This window comes from Scyliorhinus canicula, chromosome 8, assembly GCF_902713615.1.
Source record: "Scyliorhinus canicula chromosome 8, sScyCan1.1, whole genome shotgun sequence".
Lineage (NCBI taxonomy): Eukaryota > Metazoa > Chordata > Chondrichthyes > Carcharhiniformes > Scyliorhinidae > Scyliorhinus > Scyliorhinus canicula.
The window spans coordinates 52,844,168-52,868,407 of record NC_052153.1 but is presented as its reverse complement, the minus strand read 5'-3'; the positions used below and the strand labels follow the sequence as shown (position 1 = coordinate 52,868,407).

At 43.5% G+C, this 24,240-nt stretch overlaps 1 protein-coding gene across 6 annotated transcripts in view; it reads right to left on the bottom strand.

Annotated features, from left to right (window-relative positions):
• fsd1l (fibronectin type III and SPRY domain containing 1-like) overlaps positions 1–24,240 on the bottom strand; it is an 80,497-nt gene that overhangs the window by 25,547 nt on the left and 30,710 nt on the right. For all 6 annotated transcript variants that reach the window (XM_038804568.1, XM_038804570.1, XM_038804573.1 and 3 more), the window contains exons 5-9: positions 22,229–22,251; positions 20,782–20,903; positions 13,102–13,311; positions 4,161–4,259; positions 1,347–1,476 (exon numbers count right to left, since the gene is read on the bottom strand). In XM_038804568.1, the coding sequence (XP_038660496.1) occupies positions 1,347–1,476; positions 4,161–4,259; positions 13,102–13,311; positions 20,782–20,903; positions 22,229–22,251 (584 nt within the window). The remainder of the gene's footprint in view (positions 1–1,346; positions 1,477–4,160; positions 4,260–13,101; positions 13,312–20,781; positions 20,904–22,228; positions 22,252–24,240) is intronic.

The window sequence follows — 24,240 nt, the reverse complement described above, 5'->3', positions numbered from 1 at the left end:
ACATGGACTCCTGTTCATTTGAGCCCGGACAAGGGACTGCCCCTTAAATTCCCTCAGATTTAGAAAGAAATTAAGAGATTACTTTGTACCACTTTCCCCATCTTTGCAGTAGCCAGCATCTTAAAGATTTTCCAAAGACAATTAAACTTAGAAATAGAAAAACGGATACTACCAACTTTAGGAATTAAGTTCTGAACATGTATTGGATTACATCACTGGATTTGTGCCAACTGCGTATATTTTCTGTACAATATGTTACAGGGGTGGCAGGAAAACTACTGGTACACTGTGCAAGCCTGTTCACATGCATGTTTGGACTTCAGATTTGATCTGACAATGCCGGAACAGGCTCAAGGGGCTGAAAGGACTACTCCTGTTCCAATGTTTTGATAACAAGAGGACTAATTTCTCCATTTCAGTGCATTCATATTAGATCCTGGAGCAAAACAAAATTATGCATCGACATCCAGAACTTCCATGGCTTCTTCTGTTTCACTGCAGTAACTTTGCTGAAACCCAGTTGACATACATAAATAAATATAATAGGGGAGGGGGTATTGTCACTAGACTAGTAATCCAGAGTAATGCTCTGGGGTCCCAGGTTCGAATCCCACCATGGCAGATGGTGAAATTTGAATTCAATAAAAATCTGGAATTAAAAGTATAATGACATGAAACCATTGCCAATTGTCATAACAACCCATCTGGTTCACTAATGTCCTTCAGGGAAGGAAATCTGCCTTCCTAACCCAGTCTGGCCTACATGTGACTCCAGACCCACACAGTGATGTGGTTGACTCTTAACTGCCCCCACTGAAATGGCCTAGCAAGCCACTCAGTTCAAGGGCAATTAAGGATGGGCAACAAATGCTGGCCCAGCCAGCGATGCCCACATCCCAAGAGCAAATAAAAACATTTTTTTTTTTTAAAATGGTTTTGCTGCAAAGTTACATTATTGGAGTGGGAAAAATTCATGGATATTCCCAGCGACTGATGGGTGGGGGAAATATGCAAGGCAAAAATGGGGAAGGAAAACATGTCCTGCTTTAGATCAAATATTCACAATACATCCATCTGAAGTGTGCACAGTATTGAACCCAGCAGGTGTGAAATAGATTTTTTCAAATACGCTGCTTTTAGTAGGACAAATTCACTGGATTAATTCTTTTCATTATAAGTTTCTATAGGACTTGTATTACAGAAATATTTTCAGGCATCGTGGTTTATAAATTAACCTCTCCTGCAGTAGGTCAGATCCACAGATTTATGTTCCTGGAAAACAGTGACAGTTTATTAGATATAAAACTTTCTGCTCTGAAAAAAAGTGGACACAATAAAATGGTTACCTGCCCTTGTTTTCTTTTCCTTTTATTTTACTCTCCTGACCCTTTCCACCCGAAGAGTCCCATTCAACACTAAAATCATCAACTTTTAAATTTTGGTGTGAAGTTGTGCCATCAAAGCTAAAGTTGAAACCTATGAGCAAATTGGTACAAAAATAAGATTTTAGGACATCAAAAAATAAAGTGAAATGGCATTCCGAAAACACTTCACATTTTTCAGATGTCAAATAATTCATGCAATACAGTTTATAACAAAGTACAGCCTTAATGAATCTGGAGAAACAGCATTCCACCAGCAGAACTTAACCTTGAAAAATAAACTGGTGAGCTCTCCAATCCAGCTGCACAGTGGCATTATAACAGCCAGCTTTTACTGAGGGAGCCCACACAGCCTCAGTAGCTTTCATTCGAGGAGAATTGTTGAAAAACAAAGATCATAGGTGAGGCTCATTTCAAAACACATGGAATGGCGAAACATTTCTGACGCTCAAGAGGTTTTTTGGTTCTCTGGAAGGAGTAGGGCAATGGAATGATAAAATACCTACTTTTAGAACTGGCTTCACTCTTCAGAAACAATAAAATTGTCCTAGTTTCTATTATTGAGGAAGCAAAGTGCTAAGCTTGCCCAACTGCATCATGATATACATAGATTCCAGTTTCCATCTTGTGAAGCACAGGCTGTATGCAATATTACCCATTTATGACCAGAAGCCCATCTCTACTGACCACTTGCTAAAGTTCTCAACTGAGCCAAAATAACCTGAGGAACGTCTGAAGTATGTGAAGGGAGCCATGAAGACCCAAATCAAGGTATGAAGAGCCTACAGGCAAGCAATTTATCTTTATTTAATAATAACAACAACTTGTCACAAGTAGGCTTCAATGAAATTACTGTGAAAAACCCCTCGTCGCCACATTCCGGCGCCTGTTCGGGGAGGCCGGTACGGGAATTGAACCCGCGCTGCTGGCATTGCTCTGCAATACAAGCCAGCTGTTTAGCCCACTGTGCTAAATCATTTGTGCATATTGTGAATATTTGTGCATTATTCACAAGTACAAGAGCTATGCAAATGCAGTCTAGATTTAGGAGATGCATAAACCTCCTGGAGGAAATAAACAACACTGCAAAACTAACTGCAAAATGAGGAAAATTAACTTAGCTGACTTGAAGTGAAAATAATTTTGCTTAGTTTCTTTATAAACATTGCCAATCGGAATCCAATTAAGCACAGCTTGTGAAATAGGCTTGGGAACCACTCAAATGGTGAGGCGAGAGTGACTGCCCTTGACATCAAGGCAGCAGACAGAGTATGGCATCGAGGAGCCTTAGCAAAATTGGAGTCAATGGGAATCAGGAGGAAACCTCTCTGCTGGTTAGAATCATACCTAGCACAAAGGAAGATGGTTATGGTTGTTGGAAGGTAAATCATCTCAGTTCTAACAACTTACCCACCACAGACGTTAGCCCGGTCTGTATTCCCAAGCTTTTCCCTGCGACCCTTCTTAAACAAAGGCACAACATTTGCTACCCTACAATCTTCAAGCACCTGACCTGTGGCTGTCGACGATTCAAATATCTCTGCTAAGGGTCCCGTAATTTCCTCCCTAGCTTCCCACAACATCCTGGAATACATTTCATCAGGTCTTGGGGATTTACCTATCTTGATGCGCTTTCAGATTTCCAGAACCCCCTTCTCTGTAATATGTACACTCCTCAAGACATCACTATTTATTTCCCCAAGTTCCCCAACATCCATGCCCTTCTCAACATTAAATATCGATGAGAAATATTCATTTAGGATCTCGCCCATCTCTTGCGGATGTGCACATAATTACCCTTTTAGGTCCTTAAGGGGCCCTACTCTCTCCCTTGTTACTCTTTTCTCTTTATGTATTTGTAGAAGCTCTTTGGATTCATGCGTGGAGAGATCAGCTCAGTCCATATGTGGGTCATTCAGGTGTCTGGTAACAGCAGGGAAGAAGCGGTTTTCGAATCTGTTAGTGCATATTCTCAGACTTTTGTATCTCCTGCCTGATGGAAAAGATTGTAAAAGGGAATAACCCAGGGAATAACTCAAGGAGTCTTTGAATTTGCTGCCTTCTTTCCCAAGGCAGCAGGAAGAGTAGACAGAGTCAATGGATGGGAGGCAGGTTTTCGTGATGGACTGGGCTGTGTTCACGACTCTGTAGTTTCTTACGGCCTTGGGCGAGCAGTTGCCATACCAGGCAGTGATGCAGCCAGGTAGGATGCTTTCCGTGGTGCATCTGTAAAAATTGGGAATCTGCAAGGCGCACAGCAGGAATTCACCAACACTCCTCAGACAGCACCTTCCAAACCCTGGAACAGGCTTGTCCAATGGCCCCCATGTGCCCCCCCCCCCGACCCCACACATACCCACATACACACACACGCGTGCATGCCCTGCCTCAGACACGCCCCACACATGCCGTTTGTGGAGATTGCATGAATAAAAACAAAAATGTAATGAATATTATTTGAAAGAATAAATTAACCATTAGGCTTTCCTACTGAGGCTACAATACAACCTGGGTGAACAAATCAGTCCAAGAGAATTATTAATCTTTAACCTCCTGTACAAAGTTTCAATTTTAACATGAAACATACTTGTATATAGTTGTTTGGTAGTATAGAACTAGAAAATTGGTGTGTAAAGCTTTGACATGTCTCTTTTGTTTCCAGCAACACGTATATACAAAATGATTTCGGTCAATGAAAACAATACTTTTTGAAATGCAACCAGCAGAACTATAATTTATAGATTGGGAATAAATACAAAATATTGCCAAAGGAGTCACCTTTTGTTTCCAAGGTTATTGGTTCAGAATAGTCCCCTGCCACAGCCTTGTTGCATGCTCTGACCCGAAAGTTCATGTACTTGGATTCAAACTTTAGCCCTGTAGAACAAATAAGAACGATAGGTGAATAAAGAAGGACCATTGGTTAACAATGTTCCATCCTCATTGGTGAAACATCTGAAATATGAATAACTCCTTCTGGTATATTATGCATTGGAATATTCCCCCCCTCCCCGTTTTAGTTAATTGCCATGAGAAATTCTCCCTATCCACCCACACACTGAAACAATGCCAAACCGAGTTCCCATCTGCGTACTTAGTTTTGATCTTACTAGACAATTTACAGACTGTCTAAATCAAGAACAGTTGAATTTGCTTTCATTTAAAACTGTTACAAAAGTAATTATCAGACAGAATGTTAGGTACTCCACAAAAAAGGCAGGCTGTGAAGGGACCCTATACAGATGCTGAGTGAAGTGGCAATCGATAAATTAATTTCATGAAGAAAAATATGGACTCAGACTTCTTCGTGCAGCAGGTCTTTCTATAGTATGAAATATATTTGAAGATATGCATTTGGTAAAAATTTCATGCAACAGTCTTGTTTCAGGGAATCTTATATTCCTGGAATTGAGAAATATAGGACCCAATAAAATGGAAAAAAATACTGGGCCAGATCTTCCAGTCAACATGTGATATTGGGTCAAGACTTCTGCCTCCTGGTCTTTTTGTACTTTTTCAGCTGTGATTTCTGGTCCCAGCTGCAGAGTGATGGATCAGTGCAGCCGTCTCAAAGTGAACACCAGTGATGCAGGTGAAGAAACGCGAGAAGAGGCCATAATATAGAAGTAAATTACTGTGAATGTTGGAATGGCACCACCTAATGGCTCACCCACCATTGGCCTACCCTCCCCATTAGCTGCCATATACAGCATATTCCATTAATGTTGTATAAAGCAGCATGGCCTCTCAACAAAGAAAACAGAATTTTATTTTTTGAACTACTTTTATTGATATTTTCCAATCTTTACAGAGCAACAGCACAAGTGTACGTGGTATTTACAAATAAAGTTGTTTCTTATTTCCAGGGATTTGTGCAGCTTTCGGAGCACAGCTCCTTCCTCAGATGAGCATGAGCAGCATAGGACACCATGAATATTGTTCTTACAGGGAACAGATCAGTCCTTGAGGAGTCTAGTAGCTGTGGGGAAAAAGCTATTCCTGTGTCTGGATGTACAGGTCCTCAGACTTCTGTATCTTCTGCCTAATTGCAGGGTCTGGATGAAGGCAAAGTGGGAGGGGTCTCTGATAATTCTGTCTGCCTTCCTGAGGCAGTGGGAGGTGTAGACAGAATCAAAGTGCAGGTGGCAAGCTTGTGTGATGAGTTGGGCGGAGTTCACCACACTGCAGTTTCTTGCGATCTTGGGCCGAGTAGTTGCCATACCAGGCTGTAATGCAGCCGGATAGGATGCTCTTTATGGTACATCTGTAGAAGTTTGAGAGAGTGAATGCAAACATGCCGAATTTCTTTAGCTTCCATAGGAAGTAGAGACTTTGTTGGGCTTTCTTGACCGTTGCATCAACATGAGTGGACCAGGACAGACTGTTGGTGACGGTGACCCCCAGGAACTTAAAGCTATCGACCATCTCCACTTCGGAGCCATTGATGCAGATGGGGCTGTGTCATGCTACGCTTCCTGAAGTCGATGATCAGCTCCTTAGTCTTTCCGACATTTAGAGAGAGGTTGTTTTCAGTACACCATGCAACCAAGTAATTTATCTCCCTTCTGTAGCCTGATTAGTCATTGTTTGAGATACGACCCACCACGTTGTATCATCCGCAAACTTATAGATCATCCGGTACTACTCCAGTGGAGAGTGAGGATGCAAAACTCATCGCCAACAGCACAGAAATCTCCTCCCTCGCTTCCTGTAGTAACCTTGGATATATCCCATCAGGCCCAAAGGACTTATCCAGTGTTCTTCAAACTTTTTTTCCGGGGACCCATTTTTACCAACCGACCGACCTTCGTGACCCATGCCAGCCGACCTGCGCGACCCACCATTTTCTCTTACCTTATTTGCTGCTGACAAAAATAGAGGAAATGGTTTTGGGTCCCTTTGGCCCTCGTACACGCTCGTCCAATGGAACCTGTTAAATGAAGGTGAAGCCTTTCGGTGTCGGAAAGTATGGAGTCTCAATCTGTCCAAAGTTCTGCATTTTTTCCTGTAACATTTTATCAAATAAACTCCCCCAACTTGTAAAAAAAAATAAAAATAAAATGAATAAAATAAATGAAACAAGTAAAAAGTAAATGAATAAATTGAATAAACCCCCCAAACATCTAAAACAAAAATCTGTGACCGTTAAAAAAAAAAGTGGCCACAACACTGCGTTTGTGTGCCCGATCATTGGCGCGCATGCGCATAGTTTTGCACATGCGCGCAGATGATCTGGCACGCATGCGCCATGCGGCTGCATTTTTCTTACATGTTAGCGGCCATTTTGAAGGCTGTTAATAACAGCCGGCTGCTGCGGCTGTTGCGCGCAGACTTGCGCGATCAGGAGCGCCATGACGGACAGCTCTGCGACCGTCCCCACACCCGCTTGCGACCCACCCGCAGGTCGCACCCCCGAGTTTGACAATGCCTGGACTTATCTATCCTGATGCTTTTCAAAATTTCCAGCACATCCTCCTTCTTCCTGTTCGAGTCGTTCCCCAAGTATCTCTGCCCTCCGGGAGTCCGCATATTCCCTATCCGTCCGTGTCATCTCCTGCACCAGTCTGTCCATCTCTGCACTATCCGTTCTGTCCCTATGGTCTCGGATTGAGATCAGGTCCCCTCTCACCACCCCCTTCAGCACCTCCCAGAGCACCGCTGCTGAGACTTCCCCTGTATCATTGACCTGCAGGTAGTCCTGCATGCATTTCCCCACTCTCTCTCACACCCTCTCCTCTGCCAACAATCCCACCTCTAACCTCCATTGTGGGTGCTGGTAACTTTCTTTTTTTTCAAATAAATTTAGAGTACCCAATTATTTTATCCAATTAAGAGGCAATTTAGCATGGCCAATCCACCTAGCCTGCACATCTTTTGGGTTGTGGGGGTGAAACCCACGCAGACACGGGGAGAATGTGCAAACTCCATACAGACAGTGACCCAGGGCCGGGATTCGAACCCGGGTCCTCAGCGCCGTAGGCAGCAATGCTAACCACTGTGCCACCGTGCTGCCCCTGCTGGTAACTTTCTTTGCAGACCAGCAGGTAGACCCAATGTGGAGCATGGTCCAAAATAGTGATTGCCGAGTATTCTGTATCCCTCACCCCCTCCAAAAGGTCCCTACTCATAATAAAGAAGTCAATACAAGAATAAACCTTGTGAACATGTGAAGAGAACGAGAACTCCTTCCCCGTTGGCCGGCGGATTCTCCAGGGGTCCACCCCCCCCGCCCCATTTGTTCCATGAACCCTCTCAGTTCTCTTGCCATTGCCGGGACCCTGCCCGTTCTGGAGCACGACCGGTCCAGTTCGGGGTCGAGGACTGTATTAAAGTCCCCACCCATAATCAACTTGTGCGAATCCAAGTCGTGGATTTTCCTCAGCAGCCTTTTGATGAAATCTACATCATCCCAGTTTGGAGCGTAAACATTCACTAGGACCACCTTCACCCCCTCGAGCTTGCCCCGAACCATGAGAAATCCAACCCCCCCATCCGCAACTGTGCTGTCTGCCTCAAACTTAACCCGTTTGTTAATCATGATCGCGACCCCTCTGGTCTTAGTGTCAAGCCCCGAATGGAAGACCTGGCTAACCCAGCCCTTATGTAATCTAATCTGGTCCGCCACTTTCAAATGCGTCTCCTGCAGCAACATTACATCCGCCTTCAGAGCCAGTAAGTGCGTGAACACACGTGTCCTCTTGACCGGCCCGTTTAATCCTCTAACATTCCAGGTGATCAGCCTGGTTGGAGGGCACCCTGCCCTCCCCCCCCCTCCCCCATGCCGATCAGCCATCCCCCTTCTTGGGCCCACCCCCTGCCCATGTGCCGCGCCTCCCCTGGTCCGCCTCTTGGCAGCTCCCACCCCCGACCCCTTCCCTGTTACCTGGTTCAGTTCCCTCCCTCATCAGTAGATCATCCTTCACACACCCCCCCCCCCCCCCCCCCCGCCCAGCAACAACCCCTTGTAACCTAACCCCTGCCATATACTGGCTGTATACACACCTCCCACCTCACTCCCGTTGACTAGCTCAAAGCAGTTAGCCTGGTGGCTCAACTCCGGTGGCGCCACGTCACACACCTATTGCCCCCCCGCTCCCCCCCCCCCCCCCCGCCCATCAACACCACCTCCCCAGAACAGCCCTGTTCGAGCAATCGCTCTGGGACCGAGACAGAGAGAAAACAAACAAAGAACAAAGCAACATTCCCAGAAGAAGAAGAAAGGCAAAGAGAACCCGAACAGTCCCCCAGCACCCAAACAACTTAAACTTTAACTATCTCTTTGGCTTTAGCTTTAAAACTTTCAAACAGGCAAACACAAAGACAAGAACACCCCCAGTTTTAAGTAAAAGAGCATGCCGAACGACATCGCTAACACGAAGGGCAATCTGTGAACAACTGCAGGCATCCCTTAGTACACTCTAACTTGAGTCCATGGGTCCTCAGTTCGGCACCAGTCCATGCCCCGTAGCGAAGTCCATCGCTTCCTCCGGGTCGTCAAAATAATGTTGCTGTTCCCGGTATGTGACCCAAAGCCACGCCGGGAAAAGTAGCCCGAACTCGACCTTTTTAAACAGAATCTCTTTAATTTGTCTGTAGGCTGCCCTCCTTCTGGCCACCTCCTGGCTCAGATCCTGGTAGATGCGCAGGACACTGTTGTTCCATGAGCAGCTCCTCGTGCTCTTGGCCCACTGTAGAACCTGCTCCTTGTCCACGAACCTATGGAACCTGACCACCATCACCCGGGGCGCCCTCCCTCGCCCTCCCTCCCCCCACCCCCCCCCTTCGCGGCTGCCTCGCCTGCACTCCGTGTGCCCTGCCCAGCTCAAACGGACGCGGGAAGAAATCATCCCCCACCAGCTTCTGCAGCATGTCTGGCACATATGCCGTGGCATCCACTCCCGCGGCCCCCTCCGAGAGCCCAATGATTCTCACATTCTGCCGGCGAGACCTATTTTCCAGGTCCTCCAGCTTGTCCACCAGCCTTGCTTGCTGCTCCTTCAACTTACTAATTTCCACATCCGCTACCGTTTGGAAATCCGCCTGCTCTTCCACTGTCTTCTCCAGTGCCTGGACCTTCTTATCCTGAGCATCCACCCTCCGGTCAAGTTGCTCCACCACTTTCTGGAACTGTTCCAAATTATCCTGCTTCAGTGCTGTGAAGCTCTTTCATGACCTGCAGCATGTTGTCCAGTGCTGCCTGGACCGTCCTTTCCGTGGTCCGTTATTCGGCCATCTTTCCTCCTACTTCAGCTTCCACACCACCTTTGTTCAGCCCCTTCTTCGCCTGTTTTCGCTCCCTTCTGCTCCTTAAGTCCATACAACTCTGTATGGATTCAGATCTAGAGTGCTATTGTTTTTCACTCCAGCGCTCCAAAGTTCAAAAACAGTCGGGGAAAAAGGTCTTAAAGTCAGACCGGAGTAAGAGCCACCAAATGTGCGACTTACTCCCTCATAGCCGCCACCGGAAGTGACCGGTAGCAATCCTGAGATTACTATTCTGCTGTCCTGCTCTTTAGCTTCCAACCTAACTCCCTAAAATCACTTTTTAGATCCTCATCCCTTTTCTTAGATATGTTGTTGGTGCCTATGTGCACCACAACTTCTGGTTGCTCCCCCTCCCCCTTAAAGAATTCTGTAGACTCAATCCGAGACATCTCTGACCCTGGCACCTGGGAGGCAACATACCTTCCGGGAGTCTCGTTCGTGACCACAGAATCTCCTATCCGTTTCCCTAACCATCAAGTACATAGGGAAGGAAGGAAAGACTGCAGAATGTAATGTTACAGTCATAGCTAGGGTGTAAAGAAAAGATCAACTTAATACAAGGTGGGTTCATTCAAACGTCTGATGGCAGCAGGGAAAAAGCTGTTCTTCAGTCGGTTTGGTATGTGACCTCAAACTTTTGTCTCTTTTTCCTGACGGAAGGTGGCGGACGAGTGTATGCCCAGGGTGCCTGGGGTCCTTAATTATGCTGGCTGCCTTTCTGAGGCAGTGGAAATTGTAGACAGAGTCAATGGATGGGAGGCTGGTTTGCGTGATGGATTGGGCTACATTGACAACCTTTTGTAGTTTCCTGCAGTCTTTGGCGGAGCAGGATCCATATCAAGCATCTGTAAAAATTGGTGAGAGTCGTAGCCGACATGCCAAATTTCCTTTGTCTTCTAAGAAAGTCAAGTCGTTGGTGGGCTTTCTTAACTATAGTGTCAGCATGGGGGGGAACCAGGACAGGTTGTTGGTGATGTGGACACCTAAAAACTGAAAGCTCTGAACCCTTTCTACTTTGTTCCCATCGATGTAGACAGGGGCATGTTCTCCACTACGCTTCCTGAAGTCAATGACAATCTCCTTCGTTTTGTTGACATTCGGGGAGAGATTATTGTCGTCACACCAGTTCCTCTATCTCATTCCTGTACTCTGTCTCGTCACTGTTTGAGATCCAACCCACTACGGTGGTGTCATCAGCAAATTTGAAAATCGAGTTGGAGGGGAATTTGTCCACACAGTCATAGGTGTATAAGGGAGTATAGTAGGGGGCTGATGGCACAGCCTTGTGGGGCACCGGTGTTCAGGATGATCGTGGAGGAGGTGTTGTTGCCTCAATAAAACTTCCTGATTGTGGTCTGTGGATTAGGAAGTCCAGGATCCAGTCGCAGAGGGAGGAGCCGAGGCCCAGGCCACAGAGTTTGGAGATGGGTTTCATAGGAATAATGGTGTTGAAGGTGTTCCTGGGTTGAGTGCAGGGCCAGGGAAATGGCGCCTGCTGTGGACCTGTTGCAGCGGTAGCCGAACTGTAGTGGATCAAGGCAATCCAGGAGGCTGGAGTTGATTTGTGCCATGACTAACCTTTTGAAGCACTTCATAATGATGGATGTCAAAGCCACTGGACAATAGTCATTAAGGCACGCTGCTTGGATTTTCTTTGGTACAGGGATGATGGTCACCTTCTTGAAGCAGATAGGGACCTCAGATTGTTGTAAAGAGAGGTTGAAGATGTCTGTGAATACCTTGCCAGCTGATGCTTGCAAGACCTGAGTGGTCGTCCGGGTACCCCATCTGGCCCAGTGGCTTTCCGTGGGTTGACCTTCGAGAAGGCTGCTCTGACATTTGCAATGGCGACCTCAGATACAAGTTCATCTGAGGCTTCTGGGGTGGAGGGCATGCTCTCGCTGACCTCTTGCTCAAAGCGTGCATAAAATGCATTGAGCTCATCAGGGAGGGGTGCGTTGGAGCCTGCGATTTTACATGCCTTCATCTTGTAGTCCGTTATATCTTGCAGACCTTGCTACAGTCTGCGGGGGTCTGTGTGGCTAGCCTGGGACTCGAGCTTGGTCCGGTGCTGTCTTTTGGCATCTTTGATGGATCCCTGAAGGGAACCAGCTATTTCTGATAGGTAAAAGGGTCATTGTTTTAGCCATTTTGATATAAATACTAAAGCCCAGTTTGAAATCCATTTTAAAATGGATTTCATCATAAGACTTCAAGCATAACCTTAGATTACGAAAACACACAACTTGCAGTAACAAAAAGCACAGAATTTGAAACATCCACAGACCAGCTAGAAACAAATGTAACATTTCTACTGAAAAGTTAAATTGACATTATAAACTGTCCATTGTTCTAATGAACAGAATCTAATGAAAAGTATTAAACCGTACCAAAATCTGATCAAGGTCAAAATAAGCACCATGACAACATGAATCCACCATTGTTCAAAATATGAATAGTATAGCAGTCAGCAGAAAAACCAATAGAAACCAGAGCTGATTAAAAGTGTAGATCACATTCCAATACACAACAAACATATCCACAGCTATATTGCATATTGATGATTGACAACTAACCATCCAATCAAATACATTTCAGACTCACCCAAGCCAACCAGCACATTACAAGGGTAGGGACAGTTGGAGTCAGACTGATAACATTTTCCTTAAAGCTGGAGGTCCAGGCAGCCATTTTTCATCCAGGATCACTCTATACCTTTTACCTAACTATTCGCTATCCATATTTCGTATTTTCATATTTTCACTCTAACTCTGAAAGTCTGTGCAAGCTGTTTTTGCTTTGAGCAAGAAACCATTACTGTATTTTGAAAGTTAAATCTGTTTGTAAACTACTACGTCGATTATATCTCTTAAAGTATTCTGCTGGCAGCTTTATTGAGAACATTTGATTTGTAACCACAAGATGATCTCAAACTCTCAATTGCTCAATGTGAAATTACATGGTCATGTGACCAGCTGCTAATACAGCCATGTTAACTGGTGGACAGATTGTGGATCATCATAGAATTTACAGTGCAGATCGAGTCTGCACCAGCTCTTGGAAAGAGCACTCCAATTAAGACCACTCCTCCACCCTATCCCCATAACCCAGTAACCCCACCTCACCTTTTTGGATATTAAGGGCAATTTATCATGGCCAATCCACGTAACCTGCACATCTTTGGACTGTGGGAGGAAACCGGAGCACCAGGGGGAAACCCACGCAGACACGGGGAGAACGTGCAGACTCTGCACAGACAGTGTCCCAAGCTGGGAATCGAACCTGGGACCCTGGAGCTGTGAAGCAACTGTGCTAACCACTATGCTACCATGCTGCCCTTAAATAACAAAATGGCTACAATCTGATTAACAGAGCATCTGTGGAACAGTAACAACTGACCCCCATCCACGTTTCGCTTATATATTAGGATTAACTTTTAAAATGTGGAAGTGACCTGTTAACGTGTATTCGGAATCCTTGATATCATCAATGATGTCCCAGTTCCGTTCCTCTTTAACTCTAGGAGGTCCTTCATAGTTGGTTTTTCTGTATTCTAGTATGTAGTGATCAATCTTATTATCTTCCTCTGGCATTCTCCATGCTACAGTTGCACAATTATCAGAAACTAGACAATCGGCTGGTTCTATCTCAGGAGCTCGTGGGACTGTGAAAAAAGTTGCATATTTAATCATTTACAGCAATATTTTAGTACAATTTATGACCAATAACTCAAAATATTCGATTTAAATGAAACATTTCATTACGATAGTGACTGGTAAAGAATGAGACACACCCGATGAACAAGTCAAGTGCTGCTGGGGCAACAGTGGCCCATGATAACTTCATAGAAATTCTGTTCAAAAAGCACATACAGAACCTGTGCTTCGAGTTTGCCAGGATTCGACAATTTAAAGGATTAAAAAAAAAAGATTATGCTACTTTTTCCAAACCTGTCCCGTCAAAACTATAAATTTAGCTAACTTAAATCTGTTTTTAAAAATCCCTCATACTGCCATAGGTGAAAGATATAATTGAATAATGATGGGTTCCTGGCTCTTGTCAGTACTCGCCAATACAACAAGTGTTCAAACCTTCAATGAGGGAACATAGATAGCTCACCCACCTGACAAAAATGTTACTGCTATCAATATGTACATCAAACTCATTTGTGTTAGTGTTCCTAATAAGAAAAGTCAATTGCATTTTGTTGAAAAAGCTTACGTAGAGGATCAAAAAGAACTGACTTGGAGATGACAAAGAAGCAAAAAATGAAGAATAAGAATTTTAATCAAATTTCTGTATCATTCTTGCAAGCAAATCATTCATACAGTACTTGCTAATTAGCAATTAGTTGCTGTCATCCTGATCACAGACAAAGTCAACACTCTTCCATTTGCACTTCCTTCTGCTCACTCTCCTGGAATATACTTGCTTATTTCATGTACAACAGCACTTTTTCACTTTAATTGTCCATTATTTTGGACATTTCAGTCAATTGACACCTTTGCACTGTCGGTTTGCTCAGCCATTGCTTCACCTCCACCTTTGATGTCCTTGTTATCAGCAAAACCTTCACCTCCTCCACTCATCCCATTGTTCTTCTGGTATGCACTCTATCAAGTTTAAAGGCTGAAGACAAGGAAATTTGCCGCACTTCACCCATCATTCACGATACCTGGCTGGACCACAAAAAGCTCTACCTGGTCTCAATTCACTGCATCAAATTAGCCACTACTCCATATCAGGATGAAGAGTAAAGATAAACCAAGTTGTATCCCCATCCATTACTAACCATCAACCTAAACGCCTGCCATGCCACTTCCATCTTCACCTTTACCAATAAGTACAGAGCTCACAAACGCTTGTCACCAAAATCAAGACCATAGTGGGTCGGATCTCGAACAACGATGAGTCAGAATACAGGAGGGAAAGAGAGAACCTAGTGGAGTGGTATAACGACAACAATCTCTCCCTCAATGTCAGCAAAACTAAAGAGCTAGTCATTGACTTCAGGAAGCAAAATATCGTACACACTCCTGTCTGCATCAACAGGGACGAGATGGGGATGGTTGACAGCTTGAAATCCTGAGGTGTGCACATCACCAAAAATCTGTCCTGGTCCACCCAAGTTGATGCTACAATCAAGAAAGCACAACAGTGCCGATACTTTCTCAGGAAACTAGGAAGTTTGGCATGTCCATATGGACTCTTACCCACTTTTACAGATGCGCCATAGGAAGCACCCTCTCTGTCTTCGTCACAGCTTGGTATGGCAACTGCTCGGCCCAAGACCGTTAAAACCTACAGAGAGCCGTGAACACCGCCCAGTCCGTTACACGAGCCTACCTCCCATCCATTGACTCGGTCTACATCTCCCGCTGCCTTAAGAAAGCGGGCAGCATAATCAAAGGCCACTCGCACGCGGCTTATTCACTCTTCCAACTTCTTCCATTGGGCAGGTGATACAAAAGTCTGAGAACACGCACAAATAGATTCAAAAACAGCTTCTTCCCCACTGTTATCAGACTCTTAAACGCCCTCTTATGGACTGATCTGATTTCTTCACACATCTCTACTAAGTAGAAGTACTACACTCCTGTATGCTTCACCCAAAGTCTGTGTCTATGTATTTAAATTGTGTATTTTATGTTTGCCCTATGTATTTTCTTTTCATGTACGGAATGATCTGTCTGTGCTGTATGCAGAACAATACTTTTCACTGTACCTCGGTAGACGTGACAATAAATCCAATCCAAACCATCCATTTAGCGGCTTCTGCTGCTTATCCATCAATGAGATCTTGCCTCAAGCTCCCCTCCATTCTAGTCCAGAATTTCAAATCTCAAGAGTTCGTCTCCAATTTCCCCCATGCCCTCTCCAAGCATTGTGAGCTGCTGACAGGCCTTAGTTGTGTGTGCAGCAGAGCCCTGAAAGATTACAAAGACTACAACGTTTTAAAGAATAAATTTAGAGTACCCAATTATTGTTTTCCAATTAAAAGGCAATTTAGCATAGCCAATCCATCTAACCTGCACATCTTTGGGTTGTGGGGGTGAGACCCACACAGATACGGGGTTATGTGTAAACTCCACACACAGTGACCCGGGGCTGTGATCGAACCCGTGTCCTCAGCACTGAAGGCAGCAGTGCTAACCACTGTGCTACCTTGCCACCCTACAAAGACTAGAAAGTTGAAGGCATTGGGGACTTTGGTGGTCACTGGTAGCATATGGTCACCCAGATCCAGAAGGCGGCAGATCTTCTTCTAGAAGGCCGCAGGTGTCTGCCACCACCTGAGCTTCCTGAAAAACTGATTGGATAAATTGAGGAAACTCAGCCTCTACCTGTGGCGTGGATTGTATCTCCTGCAAGACTCTGACTTTTTCTTGCTACACAACTACAGGTTTCAAAAACAGGCTGTTGCTGGTCATATTACACAGCAGCCAAGGTACAATCTAAGGCAAGCATGCCCGTCATCCTGATGAAATTCTGCAAACCTCCAAAATGCAGAAATAAGCTCTCAATGTAAGTACTGTGACCAAACCCTTTCCCGCAAATAAATAAGAAAGTGGCTGGGAATACAGAACATTTTTAACACGGCCATATGTTTGATTCAAACTGCTATGTTCTCACCTTGCTTTCGCTGGCAAGTTTCAGAATACCCAAGAAACCAGTGGATGTACTGTTAAATTAGAATGATTTCAAATATCGTTTCCATAAGCAATTATCCAATGTTAATTGTCAAGCAATTATCTTAAATGTGCAAGCTGTAAAGCCAGCTTCATGACATATTCAAATTTTTAATAGTTTTAATCACCCAAAAAGTGGTTTCAGCATAAAAATTCACAATGCTTTAGTTCCCAAGCTACCCATAGATAGAGCCATAGGGGATCTGTTTTTAAAAGTGATGCACAAATTAATACTAAGACCGTACTCAGTATTTATATATTATATCACATAATAATATGCAACAGTCGCTTCATGGTTACTAAAGATGTATTACTATATTTGGATACAAATTAAAAGGATTTTATGAACCTCATTTATATCCTATCTTTTGACCATAACATTTTTGCACAAAAGAAACCAATCAGTTATCCATGCTACATAGCATCACTGACTTTGCAAAATAATATCTGGCTACAGTGATTTGATTATGACTAAAGATAATGAGATCTGTTCACTCACACTGTTCTGACATTTAAGATGCAGCATTGAAGTCTATTTCTATCAGCCAGTCTAGTGGATAAATTACCATAAACCATGCTGGCCTAAGGCAACAGATGGATTTGCAGAGAGACACTTTAGGCCTGAATTCCACTCTATCTTCCCATAGTGATCTAATAATAATCTTTTTTGTCATAAGTAGGCTTACATTAACACTGCAATAAAGTTACTGTGAAAAGCCCCTAGTCGCTACATTCCGGCGCCTGTTCGGGTACATGGACACGAGTTCCTACCACTCAGGATTCACAGTGATAACAATAGGGGGGGGGGGGGGGGGGGGGAAAGAGACTGAATGGTGACTATGGGTGATTCCGGATTCTTGTTTGTCAATTGCTTATGTTAACATGCGGGCCAATGTTTGGGGTTTGGTGGGAGGATGGGATTGTTGTTATTGATACGGGGATTGACATTTCTTTCATTACCGATTATTGTTTATTGTTGGGTGCAAATTTGGGAGAAAACGTGAAAAAGGAGAATAAAAAATATTTTTAAAAAAGGATTCACAGTGATACCTACATCTTCTACAATTGGAACAATTACAATGGAAGGAGAATAGTAACTTGCATTAGGATCACACCTCCCATCAACACGACCATAAAGCTGCATGCCACAATAGTACCAACTACAATCTATGCCAGTGAGATAGGGAAGAGGACAGCAAAGGGTCACATAAATTGGATGCAGGAACATAAGAGATAGGAGCGGGAGCAGACCACATGGCCAACTGAAGTCTGTTCCGCCATTCAATCCGATCATGATTGATCTCGAGCTTCAACTCCATTTTCCCACCCACGCCCCATATCCATTAATTCCCCGAGACACCACAAATCTGTTTATCCCAGGCTTAGGTGGATTGGCCATGATAAATTTCCCTTAGTACCCAAAAAAAAGGTTGGGTGGGGTTACAGGGATAGGTTGGAGGTATGGGTTTAGGTAGGGTGCTCTTTCTGAGGGCCGGTGCAGACTCGATGGGCCGAATGGCCTCCTTCTGCATTGTAAATTCTATGACAAACGAACTCAACAATGGAACATGTACAACACCCTGTGACAGAGAATTCCAAAGATTCGCAACCCTCGAGTGAAGAAATTTCTCATCTCAGTCCCAAATGATTAGCCCCTAATCCAGAAACTGTGCCCTGTTTTTTAGATTCCCCAACCAATGGAAACAATCTCCCAGAGTTCCTGCCATAAACCCCTTCAGAATTTTGTATGTTTCAATGAGATCATCCCTCATTCTTCTAAACTCCAGAGAATACAAGCCCAAAATACTCAGCCTCTCAGCATAGGACAACCCTCTCACCCAGGAACCAATTTGGTGAACTTTCCCTGTGTCATCTCCAATACAAGTATTGTTCTTTAAATGTGGAAACAAAAATTGCACACAGTATTTCAGATGTGGTTTCAACAAAACCCTAGACAACTATAGCAAGATTTATATATTCTTGTGCTCCAATCTCCTTGCAACGGTCAACATGTCATTTGTCTTCCCAATTGCTTGTTGCATACCTGCATGCTAATTTTTTCCATTCCTTGTGCCAGCACACCCAAATCTCTTGGAACAGCAACTTACAAGGTCTTCAACTTTTAAAAATATTCTGCCTCTTTATTCTTACAATCAAAGTAAATAACTTCACATTTCCCTATCTTCCACCAGCGATGCCAACGTGTAATCCTGGACATCATCGGCAGTGAAGAATTACTACAAGGGATTGGTCAGAAGGACCTGCGGTACATTGTCATGGAGACACAAGAGAGGCTGGCAGGACATTATTTTACCTCAGAGATGTACACCCCTCCATAATGGGAGTAGAATAGACATCACCAGATGGATGTGACATGGCCATTCAAAGACAACCTGGTAAAGTATATTTAAGGAGGCCCTTCAAGAGTGGGGCACCACTTGGGCAGGGGTGAAAGAGATTGCAATGGACTGGGGCCTGTGGTGGGGTCTTGCTGCACATAATTTCTCTGGTTTCACATGAGACACGGTACAAGTCAAAATTCAGCATAAACCTGTCAGATCTTGACATTTCGAAGTAAAAAGTGGATGCTGAGCCAAAGGAGAAATTAGGAGGAGCAAACAAAAGTCAAAAGGCGTAGACTTTAAGAAGGGTCTTGGAAGGACATGGTGGAGGGAAGGCAGACATAATTACAGTGGGATTTTTAAAGTATAGGAGCCAACTGGCTGAAGAGCTGCTGGCAATGTAGGCTGCTGAAGGAAGGGGATTGCAGAAAAGCCAAAGGCAGAGGGATGGAGAATTTAGAAGGGTGGAGTGGGGAAGGGAAAGTTGTTGGGCTGGAAGGAGGTGGTGAGAGAAATATATTGTGTAGATTTGAACAGTGCAGGCCAGTGAGGACTGAGGAGTTTGAGCTGGGATTGGACATAAACAGCATACATTACATATCTTCAAAATAATGCTAGACAGTTTACAATTTTATTATTACTAGGCTCAGGGAATGAAAAATTCACCTAGGGAAATTCATCTATCAATCTGCATGATGTTGAATTACAAAAGCTTTTAACAGAAAAGGCAGCAGATGGCTCATTAATGCATCATTATTAGTCTAGACAAACAGGTGGCACGATCAGGCCTGCTGTAATAGGGTCCTATATAAGCTCTACTACATTTGAAAGCAGTCCAACTGAGCTTTGAAAAATCGATGGATAATTCCTCAATAGAAAGATCCACATACTTTAATAATAAAACCAGGAAGTATTGGAAAAACTCAGCAGGTCTGGTAGCATCTGTGGAAAGAGAAACAGAGTTAACATTTCGAATCAGATAGAACTGAAAAGAGGTAGAATCGTAATGGGCTTTATGCTGTTGAAAAAGGAAGATAAACATACAAATACAAGCTTAAAATAAATATATTCCAATTTCGCCAAACAGATCCACATTGCAAAAGTGGAAGATTTATATAATGAGGGAAAAATGCATTAAATATACACACACACACAATTCACCCAAGTTATTGTCTTTGTCTACCTTGCACTTGCCATTTCAGTCAATGGGCAGTTTAACTATAGATTGACACAAATTCATTCATCCAACTACATCAGGACAATTCACAAAGAACACAAGTTATACAATTTACAACAGAAAGATTTTCTTAACTGAATTACTCTACTGATAAAACAAAACATTTAATAATGGACACACATTTTTCCTGTAGGTTAGGATTACTTCCAACTGAACAGTGCAGCATACAAAGGAGCTAATGTTCCCTGCACTTCACTTCAACTAATCTGGCTACGGGTTTTATGTTGTTTGACAGTGCTCCAAAAATGGAACGCTACACAAAGGAATGTTCAGTGAGTTTTGAAAACGTCCATTTAACATTAACTTTAATAGTCGTCATCCACAGATTTCAAAACACAATTGCATGAAGCAGCAATTATTAAAAGAACATTTACAATTACAGAAGATGCCACTAACATTTGAGAATGATTTTTACCTCATTAAAATTCAGGCATAATAGCTTTGTTTGAAACAAAAAAAAACTGCTTCAGGTTAAATCCCATAATTCTGTTTCTAATTTCAACTACAAACCTGTGGGGGAATGGGTATGGGTAAATGGTTATGCTCACATAGACAGAAGTAGAAAGCCAGTGTAGGGATTGAGCATATTTCTTCCGTGTGTGTGTGTGCACGTGTGTATGAGAAAGAAACAAGGAAGAGCCACATCTCCCTCCAGATTGTAGCCCATTGCTAACACTTGGATTGGAGCAGCTGAAATAATGACAAAGATTTGCGCAGGTCAGCTATTGTCCAAAAGCAAGAAAGGAAATCATGTTATTTTAATACTCGAGTATAGCGGCCAACAGCTTTGCATGGCTGGAGCAAAAACACTATACAGGCAATGTATTGATCTAAACTAGGGTAGGTCAACAAATCAAAATTCCTACCTGGCAAAAATTTCAGTGATCTCAGCATCTGCTTTTCCTGGGAGAAATCAACCATCAAATGAGTCATGTTGTCACTAATCTTTGGTTTTAAAGATAGCCGAAATGCAGGAGCCATTGTTACCCTATGAAAGTAACGCGGAATCGGAAGTTAGGGTGGTCTTTTCAGTTTTTTTGAACTGATAATAAAGCAGGAGTGTAATATTTGTAACTAGCTAATTTGATCATATTTTTACCCACTACATTTCAGCTGTGTAGGGAATACATGATGTAGTCCACAAGCTATATCAACCTCGCTTCCCAACTGGTTAAATTGTGTATGTCTGCCAGACGTGACGGTTGCAGTAGCCTGGTGTAGTCTAGATGGAGAACACTGCTACTCCAATGAACCATCCAAAAAGTTGAATAGCAAGGATGGTTCCAGAATCATACTGCTCATAGGTGCTGATGAAAGGAAAACAGGAAGTGGAACAGAGGCCTTGGGTGCAATTAATAACATACTTTGGAATGTGTTTAAATGGGCGAGTACGAGGTCAGCTGAAGATCACCAGTTTAAAAAAAAATGTTCAAACACAAGCCAATGTGTTGGGGAACATGCTGGGCAACTCAGAATAATGCTGTTTTTCTGCAGCGTTGTACGGCGATCTCCAGTCTCAGCCTCTCACATTTTTGCGATTTTGAGGCAAATTACTCTTTGACATAAAATTCAATAAATGTTCCAATTTTGCTGCCATTTAGAATACGTATTAGAGCATGTATGGATGTGTTAGCTGGGTCAAGCTTCTCTGCTGGAAGCAGACTCTAGGTTGTGCCAGTTTCTGAATCGAAATACTATGGAAGACGACTAGGGAAGGCACCAGTGAGCACCAGCTGATGCCAACCCAAAGCCAATGAAATAAGCAGCAGGTTGATTAAGTCAATCTTTAAGTGAGAAAATAGATGGCGTTTACTGTCACACTAGATCCTGAGCGACTGCCATATCTAATACTGCAACAGAGTTTGAGCATACTGAGCTGGAGCCCCACCTTAACTACCATCCCTCACCCAGTAGTTTGCCTGAACACAAAAAAAAAGTCATCCAAAAATGACACATTGTCCCCAAATATTGAGACACAAGCTCATTAGTGTCTACGCACCAAGAACCTTTTCCAAGCCGAGTAGCTTGTTTTTAAGGACAGACTCTGAACAGAAAGCCAGTTTTGTTCATACAAGTAGATTATTTGGGAAATAAGTACATATACAAGTCCTTTTTTCCTTCCTTTCTCCTCTTCCCCGCCCCCCACACCCTCCCAGTAAAACCTATTTCTGTACCATTAGACAAAAACATGGAAATTCTACTTTTCTTCTCTTACATTCGCTCAATCCTCACATTAAATACAACTTATAACATATTACACATGTACGTGATTTAGAAATTGTCAGAGAAAATAAATAAGTGTTGTTGTTTTACCTATCCTTGATCTGCTTGGCAGCCTTGGAGTGAAAGAGGAAGAGGAAAAGAGGATGTTAGTCCCGCTCATGCAAGTTGACTGAAACATCATGCTGAAAGTGTAAGAGGTGAAAGTACAAGAGAAATCTACAAACTTGTTCAAGGAAACCAAGACATTGTTTTGTTTAAAATCAAAAGAATATTGGATCTACTTTTAGTTACCAGCAACATTGCAAAATCATATATTCGCTGCAGCAGTTAGTGGGTTAGTGCTGCAGTAATCAAAATAATTGACTTTCACATACATGCTTAAGCACGCCACATTATGTCCAGTTATTCAAGCAGCACAGCAATATTAGGGAAAGGGATTTTGGGAAGAATTAAAAGAAACAACAGAATTCAAATGCTGATGTGCCCACCAATGCAGAGATGCACAGCCCACTCCTCTCAATTAAAGTCATTTAATTAAATAATTACTGGATAATTAAAATTTTTAGTGCAAAAGTATGATTAAATAAACAAGAGTAAGTATGTTGATACTTTATCATGCACAGCTTTACAACACTGTCACTAGTGTACAGTTGGCACTTAGTCAATAGACTGAAAGGTAGCCTCTTCTAGCATTCGGTCAATCACTTACCAGTCTTTGCTTGCTTGCACACCAATTATACAGCTGCATCGAGTTGCACAATCCAGTCCTTTTAACTCCCAAGACCATTTTTAGAATGTTTTCATAATATTTTTACGGCACAAATACAAATTCAAAACAGCATGCAACTGAATTGCATAGCAATATTACTGGCACATGTTAGAGGTGAATCTAAATTCCATGTCTAAGAATACAATAATCCTTTACCACATCTAGCCATCTCCAGCATGCTTTGTGTCAAGCAGCAGCGCAATATGGCACTCAACATCTATTAGAACATCCCCTGCAACAGATTCCAAAATATGGAGAAACTCAAATGTGCAGTTACCCAAAGTTAATTTCTATAATTCAGCAACACAAATTGTTACTCTCCCTGAACTAGTGTTTCAAGTTCCATTGCTTTGGCTGTACTGAGTGACCATTTGCACGCTCTCTCAGTGTCCACGTGGGTTTCCTCCAGATGCTCCAGTTTCCTTCCACGGTCCAAAGATGTGCAGGTTAGGTGGATTGGCCATGGGGTTACAGGGATAGGGCAGTGGAGTGAGTGAGCGGGCATGGGTGGAGTGCTCTTTCGGGGGGTCACTGCAGACTCGATGGGCTGATTGGCCTTCTACTGCACTGTAGGGTATTATCGTAAAACACCACTATCAACATCCCTGGGTATGTACTGTCCCACCAGTAGGACAGACCCATCAGAGGTGGCGGCACAGTGGTGACGCTGGCAGTCCTCAAAATTATCTTCAGACTCCATGAAGTCTCATGACTTCAGGTCAAATATGGGCAAGGAAACCTCCTGTTGATTACCATATACCGTCCAGTCAGCTGATGAATCAGTACTCCTCTAAGTAGACAACCACTTGGAGGAAGTACTGAGAGTGGCAAGGGTACAGCAGGCACTGTGGGTGGGGACGTCAATGTCCATTGCCAAGAGTGGCTCAGTAGCATCACTATTGTCTGAGCTGGCTGAGTCCTAAAGGACACTGCTGCTAAACTGGGTCTGTGAAGGTGGTGAGGGAACCAAGAGGGAAAAACATACTGCAGATACATCTATCCATAGGAGTGACCACCACACTGTTCTTTTAAAAAAAAATGTAAGAGTACCCAATTCATTTTTTCCAATTAAGAGGCAATTAGCGTGGCCAATCCACCTACCCTGCACATCTTTAGTTGTGGGGGCGAAACCCAGGCAAACACGGGGAGAATGTGCAAACTCCACACGGGAGTGTGGAGCCGGGATCAAACCTGGGACCTCGGCGCCGTGAGGCAGCAGTCTTAACTACTGCACCACCATGCTGCTCCACTGCACAGTTCTTGTGGAGACAATGCCCCGTCTTCACATTGAGAGTACACTTCATCGTATTGTGTGGCATTACCATGGTGCTAA